The following is a 12428-nucleotide window of genomic DNA, read 5'->3' on the forward strand; positions in this document are numbered from 1 at the left end:
CTACTACTGTTTCTACTGTGTCTTTTCTTCTAGTACGTCAGTACTCTGGTTAGAAACTGTCTCATAGCTTCCAGTCTAAATTTATCCATGTCTAACACAGATCCACTGGTATTCTTACACCAGAATTTTCCTTAGAATAGCTCTGTTTCTTTCTTGTGTTTATTGCCCTTTATATTATAGGCAGCATTATTGCCCATTATATTTATAGGCAGCAATCTCATACCCTCTTTCTTTGTTTTGCTAATTGAACTAGCAATGCCTTTTTGTTCTCCTGTAAGATAGTATTTTTCAATTCCCTAGCGTATCGTAGTAATGCCCATTTTCTATGTTTGTTTTCACTTGGATTCATCTTTTTTGCAACGTGCTAAGAAACAATATTATACACAAAACTACTAGCTCATACCCATCACCAAAGAGATGTCAAGATCAAATGGAGATGTCAAGACATGATGTCCATTTTCAAAGTATTTAAACATCTTATTTTGTTGAATCTTAGTTTTTTCTGCATACCCATGTGTTTGTTTCCTGCTGTTAGTAAATATGACATTTTGCTCTCAGTCTCTCCAGTTTAGAAACGAGGATCTCATGTGGGACAGTGTCAAATGCTTTGCACAAGTCCAAGTAGATGATATCAGTTTCCCTTTTCCACAAACACTGTAACTCTGTTGAAGAAGGCCACTAAATTTGTTGGGTGCAGTTGGTCTTTAATGAAGCCATGTTGGCTGTCGCCAATCACTTAAACAAAAAAAGACTGATTAATTTCAACACAAGGTTTTATCTTCCCTTAGCCTAAATTTTATTTATGCATTTCCTGAACTCTTAAACACAGTTTGTTTTCTGACCAGTTTTTTTCTTTCTTTTCATGCTTTGTGAACTCATAGCTTTTCTATATCTTGTTGGGGTTTTAGTTTAGTCTTAGTTTTTTCCTGTTAAAGGAATTTTCTGCCATATGCATGTTGCTAGGGGACAAATAGCTGTACTTAAGAAAGACAAAAAGGGGAGTGGGGCGGGCCTGGCTACTCCTTTGTCTACACCTGGGTGTGGGGTCAGTTCGCTCTGAGCGTCCGGAGAGTGAAGCTGCAGAGAAAGGAGCTGCTGCTTCTTTCTTTTTGGCCGTTCTTTCTTCTTGCTGGAAACAACACTGGGACCCCAAAAGCCGCTTTCCCTGCCCTGCTGGAGACCGGGCTGTGGCTGCCCTGCCCCGCTGCTGCTTCGAGCTTTCGCTACGCTGTAGCCCTGCTCGCCCTGCCCGCCTGGGCCTCCGTGGGGTTTTCCCATCTGGATACATCTCGTCTGCCACCCGGGATTTGCGTTCGTCCCTGCCACTCCAGCCTGCCGTTCTAGCCTGCCGCTCTAGCCTGCCGTTCCAGCCTGCTGTTCCTGAGAGTCCGGGATCAGCTGCCCAGGGGTTTGTGAAGCCTTTGTCCCATCCCTTCCTGGGATCCCAGGGCACTGGTGCCACGTGTTTCCTGAGCTCGCTCCGGAGCGCCCCCTGCAGCCGCGGGGGAACCATCGCACCTGCCCTGCTCACCGGGAGCCGCCAGCGCCCCTGCCGGCTGCGAGCGGAACTGCACCCGAGGGGAAAGGGCCCGACAGCCGAGAAGGCTGGCACTGGGTTTGTGATTGCTGTTACTGCCATAGTTGTTGTTGTTTTGTTTGACTGGTTATATACATATATATAGAGAGAGAGAGAGTAAAGAACTGTTATTCCTATTTCCCACATCTTTGCCTAAAGGCCTTTGATTTCAAAATACAATAACTTGGAGGGAAAAGGGGTTATATCTGCCACTTCAAGGGGGGCCTCTGCCTTCCTTAGCAGACACCTGTCTTTCAAAACCAAGACAGGTCTTGGCGCCCAACGTGGGGCCTGAGGGCATTAAGAGAGAGAGGTGAAAAAGGAGTAACAGTTCCTGGATAACTTTATTTTGTGTGCCAGATATAGGAACCTTGTTAGGCAGCACTATGTGGTCTAGTTTACCCTGGTTCGGGTGGCATGTGGCCGTGGCTATATTCTTCCCCTTTGCAGCTCCTTACTTGAATATGGGTCCTCTGACTAAGGCTACCATTGCTGTTATCCAGCTTGCGTTATGGGTCGAGAAGGTGAGGAATTCATGGGTTTTTAACTTCCTCCGGAATGTGGGCACGTGGATAAAGGGCTATCACACACTGAGTGGATGTTTTTGGGGTTATGTTAAAAATGGTGCCTTCTGTGAGGAAATGACACCAGGGGAAGTTTTCTCCCAACCCCTCAACCAGTTCTTTGGGCCCACCCCATCAATTTTCGAAGGGTTTAAATTCCCTCTGAATACTAACCATCTGCTGCTGATAGGCCTACTCTATTTAGCACTCAAGGATAAGTTGAGATTGGCTTGGATATCTACCCGGACACCAGCCCCAGAGACTAGAGATCCTGCCCCAGAACCTGACATGGCCCCAGAGAGTAGAGTTCCTACCCCAGAGCCTGATCCTGCCCCAGAACCTGCCACAGCCCCAGACACTAGAGATCCGGCCCCACAGACTGATGCCGCCCAACAGTCCACCTCAGAAATGGACTACCCAAATTGGGTGGGGGTACTGGCAAAAGGGATGCAGGAGATGTGCCAAGAGATGGGTCAGGTGCGCCAGGGGATATGCCAAGAGATGGGTCAGGTGCGCCAGGGGATATGCCAGGAGATGGGCCAGGTGCGCCAGGAGATATGCCAGGAGATGGGCCAGGTGCGCAAGGAGATGTGCCAGGAGATGGGCCTGGTGTGCCAGGAGATATGCCAATTGCTAAGGGAATACACCTCCTCAGCTAGTGAAAAACCCTCTCCCTGCCCCAAAGAGGGTGAGTCCGATGGTGCAGCAGTGGAACCCACAGATGTTACAACCGTCCAGGCTTCAGCTGAACCACAAGGACAACCACAGCCAGCAGCAGTCGCCCCTGTGCAAAGGAGGAAGTTTAAGACCAATCAGTACGACCAGTTAATGATGATGGGGAATCAGGGCCCTCACAACCAGCAGGAGAGCCAGAGCCAGAAATCATCACTGAGTCCCTGTCGCACGACAGTCTCCGTGCTATGCGAAACGACATTGTGCGAAGGGGGCGTGAGCCTTATACCACCTGGCTGCTTCGGGTTTGGGACCTTATGGGCACAAGTGTGCAACTGGATAGTGGTGAGGCAAGGTATCTGGGATCGTTGACCCAGGACCCAGGTGTGGACCAGATATTTGTGAGGGAGCCAGGACCTCTCTCTCTCTGGGAGCGGCTCTTAACGAGTGTGAGAGAAAGGTTCATTCACAAAGAAAGAATGCAGGAGTATCATCATAGAATGCAGTGGAAGACACTCGAGCAAGGGATCCAACAGCTAAGAGAGGTGGCAATATTAGAGGTACTCTTTGGGAAGGATGGACAGCATGATAATGACCCCGATAAGGTCAGGTGCACAGGACAGACGATGTGGAACCTGGCAAGGCTAGGGCCATCACAATACACCACCTTCATTGCAACGATTGATGCTGACAATACCCGAGAAACAGTGGGCTCTGTTGCCAACAAGCTCAGGAATTATGACAGCATGATCAATGGCCCGCTGAAAGCTCATGTCTCTGCTGTGGTCCAGGACCTCAAAGAGGAGATGAAGGAGATGAGGGAGGAGATGAGGGAGGAGATGACGGAGGAGATGACGGAGGAGATGAGGAGGGTCAGTGTGGCACCAGTGTGAGTCACAGGCCCCCAAGTCAGAGCCCGTCGTCCCCCTGCTAGAGAGAGAGGGTACACCCCACGAGCTGAGCTGTGGTTTTTCCTGTGTGAGCATGGGGAAGACATGAGAAGGTGGGATGGGAAACCCACCTCTGCCCTGGCAGCGCGGGTGCGTGAACTCAAGGAGGGAGGCACTAACCGAGGGGGTTCCGCTAAGGTGAAGGTAGCCTCAGCCTCCCGTGACCGAGCTGCCAGGTATTACAGAAGGGAGGATGATATGTCGGATCCCCTTGAAGGTACCTCGAGCATGTACGCCCAGGGAAAGAATGATACCCAGGGCTAGAGGGGCCCTGCCTCTAGCCAGGAAGAGGCACGGGAGAACCGAGTTTTCTGGACGGTGTGGATCCGATGGCCTGGCACATCAGAGCCATAAAAATATGATGCATTGGTTGATACTGGGGCACAGTGTACTTTAATGCCATCGGGACATGTGGGGGCAGAACCTGTATCCATCGCTGGGGTGACCGGGGGATCACAGCAGTTGACCCTTTTGGAAGCTGAGGTGAGCCTGACTGAGAAGGAGTGGCAAAAGCATCCGATTGTGACCGGCCCAGAGGCCCCATGTATTCTGGGCATAGACTTCCTCCGGAATGGCTATTACAAAGACCCAAAAGGACTCAGGTGGGCATTTAGGATTGCTGCTGTGGAGGCAGAGGGCATTAGGCAATTGAACACCCTGCCTGGACTATCTGAGAATCCTTCTGCAGTTGGGCTTCTGAAAGTGGAAGAGCAACGAGTGCCAATTGCCACCTCGACAGTGCACCGCCGGCAGTATCGGACAAATCGAGATGCTGTGATCCCCATCCACAAGATGATCCGCGAGCTGGAGAGTCAAGGGGTGGTCGGCAAGACCCACTCAGCCTTCAACAGCCCCATCTGGCCTGTGCGCAAGTCTGACGGGGAATGGAGATTGACTGTGGACTATCGTGCCCTGAATGAAGTGACTCCACCACTGAGCGCTGCCGTGCCAGACATGTTGGAGCTCCAGTACGAGCTGGAGTCCAAAGCAGCAAAGTGGTACGCCACTATTGACATTGCCAATGCATTCTTCTCCATTCCTCTGGCAGCAGAGTGCAGGCCTCAGTTTGCCTTCACCTGGAGGGGCGTGCAGTACACCTGGAACCGACTGCCCCAGGGGTGGAAGCACAGTCCCACCATCTGTCATGGACTGATCCAGGCTGCACTGGAAAAGGGTGAGGCTCCAGAACATCTGCAGTACATTGATGACATCATTGTGTGGGGGAACACCGCAACAGAAGTGTTGGAGAAAGGAGAGAGAATAATTCAAATTCTCCTGCAAGCTGGTTTTGCCATCAAGAAGAGCAAGGTCAAGGGACCTGCCCGAGAGATCCAGTTCCTGGGAGTAAAGTGGCAAGATGGACGACGTCAGATTCCCACTGAGGTCATCAATAAGATCACAGCAATGTCTCCACCGACCAACAAGAAGGAAACACAAGCTTTCCTAGGCGCTATAGGTTTCTGGAGGATGCACATTCCTGAGTACAGCCAGATCGTGAGTCCTCTCTACCTGGTTACCTGAAAGAAGAACGATTTCCACTGGGGCCCTGAACAGCAGCAAGCCTTCGCCCAGATCAAACAGGAAATTGCTCATGCCGTAGCCCTTGGCCCAGTCAGGACAGGACCAGAGGTGAAGAACGTGCTCTCCTCTGCAGCCAGGAGCAATGGTGTGTCCTGGAGCCTCTGGCAGAAGGTGCCTGGTGAGACTCGGGGCCAACCACTGGGATTCTGGAGCCGAAGCTACAGAGGATCTGAAGCCAACTACACTCCCACAGAGAAGGAAATCCTGGCAGCTTATGAAGGAGTCCAGGCTGCCTCAGAAGTAATCGGCACAGAGGCACAACTCCTCCTGGCACCCCGACTACCGGTGCTGGGGTGGATGTTCAAAGGAAAGGTTCCCTCCACGCATCACGCCACCGACGCTACTTGGAGCAAATGGATTGCCCTCATCACGCAGCGCGCCCGAATTGGAAACCCAAGTCGCCCTGGGATCTTGGAAATAATTACGAACTGGCCGGAAGGTGAGACTTTTGGGTTATCTTCTGAAGAAGAAGAGGAGCAGGTGACACGTGCCAAAGAAGCCCCACCATATAACGAGCTACCAGAGAGTGAAAGGCAATACGCCCTCTTCACTGATGGTTCCTGCCGAATTGTAGGCGCTAGCCGGAAATGGAAAGCCGCTGTATGGAGCCCCACACGACAAGTTGCACAGGCTACTGAAGGAGAAGGTGGATCGAGTCAATTTGCTGAGCTCAAAGCTGTCCAATTAGCTCTGGACATAGCTGAAAGAGAGAAGTGGCCAAAGCTCTACCTCTACACTGATCCATGGATGGTAGCCAATGCTCTGTGGGGTTGGCTGGAAAGGTGGAATGAGGCAAACTGGCAGCGCAGAAGAAAACCAATCTGGGCTGCTGAGGAGTGGAAAGACATTGCCACTCGGGTAGAGAAGCTATCCGTGAAGGTCCATCATGTAGATGCCCACATCCCCAAGAGCTGGGCTAATGAAGAACATCGTAACAACAAACAGGTAGATCAGGCTGCGAAAATAGAGGTGTCCCAGATAGACTTGGATTGGCAACATAAAGGAGAACTGTTCCTAGCTCGATGGGCCCATGATGCTTCAGGTCATCAGGGCAGAGATGCCACCTATAAGTGGGCACGAGACCGAGGGTTGGATCTAACCATGGACAGTATCTCCCAGGTTATCCATGATTGTGAGACATGCGCTGCGATCAAGCAGGCCAAGTGGGTGAAGCCCCTGTGGTATGGTGGGCGATGGTCCAAATACAAGTATGGGGAGGCCTGGCAGATTGATTACATCACACTGCCTCAAACCCGCCAAGGCAAGCGCTATGTGCTCACAATGGTAGAAGCCACCATTGTGGCTGGAGACCTACCCTGTGCCTCACGCTACTGCCCAGAACACCATCCTGGGCCTGGAAAAGCAAGTCCTTTGGAGGCGTGGCACCCCTGAGAGAATCGAGTCTGACAATGGGACTCATTTCAAGAACAGCCTTATAAACACCTGGGCTAGAGAACATGGCATTGAGTGGGTGTACCACATCCCTTACCATGCACCAGCAGCTGGGAAGGTTGAGTGGTGTAATGGACTGCTTAAAACCACCTTGAAGGCACTGGGTGGGGGGACTTTCAAAAACTGGGAGATGCATTTAGCAAGAGCCACCTGGTTAGTTAACACCCGAGGCTCCACCAGCCAAGCAGGCCCTGCCCAATCCGAACCCCTACAAACAACAGATGGAGATATGGTTCCAGTGGTGCACATGAGAGGTATGCTTGGAAAAGCTGTTTGGATAAAGTCTGCCTTGAGCAAAGACAAACCCATCCGTGGGGTCATTTTTGCTCAGGGACCAGGTTGCACCTGGTGGGTGATGCAAAAGGATGGAGAGACCCGATGCTTACCTCAAGGGGACCTTGTTTTAGGGTGAACTACCCATGGCTCTGTACTTGTATCAGTATCAGCATGTATATTTGTATATAATTTGGGTAATGCATAGATTTATATGGTTAAAAAAGTTAAGTTTCATGTAACATGTTAGTATGGGAAAAAATTCGGGGTGGATAATGTTGGGGTTTTAGGTTAGTCTTAGTTTTTTCCTGTTAAAGGAATTTTCTGCCATATGCATGTTGCTACGGGACAAATAGCTGTACTTAAGACAGACAAAAAGGGGAGTGGGGCGGGCCTGGCTACTCCTTTGTCTACACCTGGGTGTGGGGTCAGTTCGCTCTGAGCGTCCGGAGAGAGAAGCTGCAGAGAAAGGAGCTGCTGCTTCTTTCTTTTTGGCCGTTCTTTCTTCTTGCTGGAAACAACACTGGGACCCCAAAAGCCGCTTTCCCTGCCCTGCTGGAGACCGGGCTGTGGCTGCCCTGCCCCGCTGCTGCTTCGAGCTTTCGCTACGCTGTAGCCCTGCTCGCCCTGCCCGCCTGGGCCTCCGTGGGGTTTTCCCATCTGGATACATCTCGTCTGCCACCCGGGATTTGCGTTTGTCCCTGCCGCTCCAGCCTGCCATTCTAGCCTGCTGTTCCTGAGAGTCCGGGATCGGCTGCCCAGGGGTTTGTGAAGCCTTTGTCCCATCCCTTCCCGGGATCCCAGGGCACCGGTGCCGCGTGCTCCCCAAGCTCGCTCCGGAGCGCCCCCTGCAGCCGCGGGGGAACCATCGCACCTGCCCTGCTCACCGGGAGCTGCCAGCGCCCCTGCCGGCTGCGAGCGGAACTGCACCCGAGGGGAAAGGGCCTGACAGCCGAGAAGGCTGGCACTGGGTTTGTGATTGCTGTTACTGCCATAGTTGTTGTTGTTTTGTTTGACTGGTTATATACATATATATAGAGAGAGAGAGTAAAGAACTGTTATTCCTATTTCCCACATCTTTGCCTAAAGGCCCTTGATTTCAAAATATAATAACTTGGAGGGAAAAGGGGTTATATCTGCTACTTCAAGGGGGGCCTCTGCCTTCCTTAGCAGACACCTGTCTTTCAAAACCGAGACATATCTTTTGACTCACTTGGATCACTTGGCTTAACTACAGATCCCCCCTTAATCTGCATCTAAGTGAATAATTGAGAAGGCAGGACAGCCAGCCATTTTTGTCTACATTGTTTTACTGAGTGTCGGAAATACACATTGTAATCACTGGCAATTAAATTTGCTGCTATGTTGATTCAGGAGAATCCCTTATTGACTTCTATTATCAGCAGTGAGGCTGGTTCAACAGTCTGGCACTGAACTCTTAAGTCTGCACATCAGTAATTTTGCTTCACTTTGTGGAGGCATCTTGTGTTCACAGTGGTTCTGTGTGAGGGCAAATGTACAGGGTTGATGTCTGTAGGACATGGCTGCGGCATAGTCTGAACTGCCCCAAGCCTCACTGGTGTGGTTCCAGCCTCCTGTCACCTGGCACATGCATGTCAGATTGGGAGTGGGAGTGAAGACTGGGTCACAGCAGCTCAGGTTGGTTTCCACTGTCATGGCCCAACACCTTTAGTATAGGTAGTGACTGTAGTGACAATTATCTTGCATTTTAAATCTAGGATTAAAAAAATACTCTTTTTTCCAAGATAATAATATAAAGAGTCAGAGGTTGAGGAATATTGTTTATGCAAATTGTCTGACTGGAAGGGTGAAGAAGATGCCTTTCAGGCTAAATAATGAAATGCTGAGCATCCTGCTTAAAGTGACTTAATAAGCATTAATTGATTAGAAGTACTTAGTGTATTAGTAGTAATTTTGACCAGGGAAACATCAGTAGAGGCTGTGAAGTACCTTCATGTTTGCTCTAAGGAACTTTTTGCAGATAGTGTAGATTCTATTTCCTCAGCCGAGTATGAAGATAAAGGCACATAGATAGATGTTATTGGGCCATAGCTCCAGGATTTGCAGAGTTTCCGTAGAGCAGGCTCTCCATGGAAGCTGAAACTTCTGACTCTCTGCAGGTGAGAATATTACAAACTGTGATTGGAAAAAAGGATTCAGGACTTTCCTTTTACATATTCTTCTTTTTTGCTTGTATTCTTCTTCTGTTCCAGAAGTGGAGCTTGTATAAGGTGCTGCACACCTGTTAATATCTTAGGACCTAAATTGACATATCCAACATCAATGCTGAGAAAGCCAGTGGTATATTATCTCGTTTATTTTGTTGAAATGAAGTGCATAGGAAAAAAGAATAAAACCAAAAAATTAAAGAATCAGGTTTACCGTGCAACAGTACAAGCAGATCCTTTGCTGCCAAAGGAATTTCTATCACTTTATAGACAAATGGCTTGATTTGCTTGCTACAAAGGAAAACAAGTAATTTTCTAGTGATATTTTATCATTGCCTCTTTTTTCCACCCAAAGTCTTTAACTGTTCTATTTCTTAACCTTGATAAGATAAATTTTTTAGTTGAATGCAAAGCAAATGAGTATTCATTGTCAAGTCATGAAAAAATACTCTAAAGCACTATGAAATGAAGTCTTGAGTTGTGTCAAATTTGTATTCTAAACATTTATTTAAAGCTCATGTAAAATATTTTTTCCCCAACAAATCTTGTTCACAGAACCTTCTGTACTACGTTATAAATGTGATCTACTTGGTTTTATTTAAATTAAAACAGACAGAATAATTCAAAAAATGTTACATTTGAAGCATAGGATTTTGAACTCGTAGATTTAAGTGCTACCTTGTATTTCTGTCAGGACTAAATCTAAGTAAAAGTTTTCATCTATTGAGTACTATGCAATCAAATAATTGTGTGATTATTTTACTTCATCAATTAACATTTTTCCTGACTGGTTTGGGGTTTTGTTAATTTGACTGGGGGGGGGGTGGTTATCTTTCCAGAACTCTTCTGCAGAGCCAGCTGTGAAACTGATAACAATGCAAGAAATTTTAGAGGTAAGATGTTTCTACTATGTAGAGATTAGAGGAATTTTTAAGTACTCAGATGTAACAATGATGATGATGATAGTAATAATAATAATGTGTTTATTTTAAAGATAAATAACAGTATAGGGCATTCATATAGTTAATCTAGGATGATTATGAATGTTGTGTCTTCAAGAAGACTGCAGGGAGACACCTCATTGCAGCCTTCTAGTACTGAAAGGGGGCCTATAAAAAGAGCAACTTTTTACATGGGGGAATAGTTTTAAATTAAGAGAGATTTAGATAAGCTGTTGAGAAGAAATTCTTTACTGCGAGGGTGCTAAGGCACAGAAACAGGTTGCCCAGAGAAGCTGTGGATGCCCCATCTCTGGCAGTGTTCAAAGCCAGGTTGGATGGGGCTTTGAGCAACCTTTGAGCAACCTGACCTAGTGGAAGGTGTCCCTGCGCATGGCAGGGGGTTGGAACCAGATGATCTTTAAGGTACGTTCCACCCCAAACCATTCTATGAATCTAAATCAGTTTCCTATTTTAATTCCTATCAAATTAAACCCCCAATTTTTACAAGAGGTGTGGCAATAATGTTCAGTTTAGGCTGGAGAATGGTTGTCTCTTATTTCTTGATTTTATAATGTTTAGTTCAAAGAAGTTTTATGCGCCTTAGTGGCTCATGTTAGGAGAGACAAATACTATGTTTAACAAAAAAAATTGGCCCATTTCATGCTCTATTTTGTACTGTTTCAAGAAAAATATTTCTGAAATATACATTAACAGTTACAGAAGGACCGATTAATGTGTAGCCTCAGAAGGACCAATAGTCTTGTGTATTTACAGAATTATTAACTCATATGAAGAAATCAATTAATCCAATTCATGCATTCCTAATTGATTTTATAAGTATGCAAGCATTGCTTAGTATGAATTTTTATTTGCAGTGCAATTTATAAATTTGAATTGCAAAGCATAATTTTCCTTCTTGTCTTAAATGTAGCATTTGAAGTGAATTCTCCTGTTCCTCCTCCTTAGACAGTTCTAAACATCTATATGTAAGATGGCCCTGGGGAAAAAATTCTTTTCTTGAGGCAAAACTTGACGGATAAAAACTTTCTGGTACTAAGATGCTATTATCTGATCACTATGATATTGTTGTACTTTAATTTAAAGCCCAGGTTTTACATGATCAAAATCATTTTACATGCTTCACATATCTCAGCATACCCCTTAATGCCAAATCAGGCAGAGCTTGAAAATAGATCAGAATTTAGAATAGCCACAGCCCTCATGGAACAAGAATTTTAAAGTTCTTCTAATGCTTTGAAATTGCCCTTCATATTTTTTCTGATATTGTTAATCTCCTGAAAATGTGAACATATTCAAGTAATGTGTGACTTCCATTTGGAAGAACACACTATTTGAAAAATTCAGACTAATTTCAAATTTTAACTATCCTGACCTAAAGTGTCAATGTCCCTTTCTCTTGTAATCTGGAAGGTTTTTCTTTGTTGAGTAGTGTGCTTCTCACTTCAAGTCCCTGTTAAATTTGAAAATGTTTTCTTAGATACACATAAGAGTTACAGCCATAAAGGCTATTTTGGAATATCAGGTGTCAGAAAAGACAAGTAAAAATTTGTCTAAAATAATGCATTTGGAGTAAATTCTCATAATTGGAAGTACAGAAGATATTAACTAGAACAATTCTGCAGAATTTTCTGAAAAAGAAGAGCAGTTGTTTACTTGGGTCTTTTTTTTAGTAGCAGTGAGTTACAAAAAGAAAAATCTGGTAGTAAAAGGATTTTGAGTTTGTCTTTAGCAGACAATATTTTGTACTTACTGAAATTGGGAAAGTATAACATTTAAAAGCTCTGAGTAGAAAGATGAAACATCTAGGATGAATAGAAAGAGCACCATGGAATGGGTAAGATTATTTAATCTGCAATGTGCGCAATATTCCCCATGAGCAATATCATGAGGCCATGAACACGGTCTCCATGAACTGAAAAAGAATTACAAAATTGATTTTGTTTTTAACTCCATTAACTAATTCTGTATTGAGATAAGGAATTTAGTCTATATTTATTCTGGATAAAAGGAGGATTCTGGTTCTAATTTTTTACATCAAAAAAGATATTATGAAGTTAGTTGGAAGTCCTTTACTTCTACTTTGAACAGCTCTTATATTTCTTCTGTAGTCCTTTATTTCTTATATTGCCTACATTACAATAATTTGTGTAAATTTGGTTAAAGGAGATAAAAATCTAGCTGTTTTGTTAATTTCCTAAATCTTACCCTTT

At 45.9% G+C, this 12428-nt stretch overlaps 2 protein-coding genes across 3 annotated transcripts in view; both read left to right on the plus strand.

Moving 5' to 3' along the window:
* The window catches only part of CENPK (centromere protein K), a 30083-nt gene that overhangs the window by 16577 nt on the left and 1078 nt on the right, over positions 1-12428 (plus strand). Inside the window, exon 9 of the mRNA XM_042028249.1 lies at positions 10096-10149. Within this exon, the coding sequence (XP_041884183.1) occupies positions 10096-10149 (54 nt within the window). The remainder of the gene's footprint in view (positions 1-10095; positions 10150-12428) is intronic.
* On the plus strand, positions 1813-3637 carry LOC121664733. Of its 2 annotated transcripts, none has more exons than XM_042028248.1 (2): positions 1813-2616; positions 2650-3637. In XM_042028248.1, the coding sequence occupies exons 1-2, from the start codon at positions 1963-1965 to the stop codon at positions 3181-3183; spliced, it is 1188 nt and encodes a 395-aa protein (XP_041884182.1). In that variant the 5' UTR covers positions 1813-1962; the 3' UTR covers positions 3184-3637. The 2 variants fall into 2 exon arrangements, with proteins under 2 accessions (XP_041884182.1, XP_041884181.1); XM_042028247.1 differs by having other exon boundaries at positions 1813-2607; positions 2641-3637.

Source organism: Corvus kubaryi, unplaced genomic scaffold (genome assembly GCF_017639235.1).
Source record: "Corvus kubaryi isolate FWS band 111438036 unplaced genomic scaffold, C.kubaryi_AGA036_p1.0 37308, whole genome shotgun sequence".
In the NCBI taxonomy this organism is placed as follows: Eukaryota; Metazoa; Chordata; class Aves; order Passeriformes; family Corvidae; genus Corvus; species Corvus kubaryi.

Bases quoted from the DNA above. Each gene is read 5' to 3' on its own strand.
- LOC121664733 (XM_042028248.1), top strand. From the start codon at position 1,963: ATGTGGTCTAGTTTACCCTGGTTCGGGTGGCATGTGGCCGTGGCTATA. The intron at 2,617-2,649 runs GTGCGCCAGGGG...GAGATGGGTCAG, and splicing joins TGTGCCAAGAGATGGGTCAG to GTGCGCCAGGGGATATGCCA.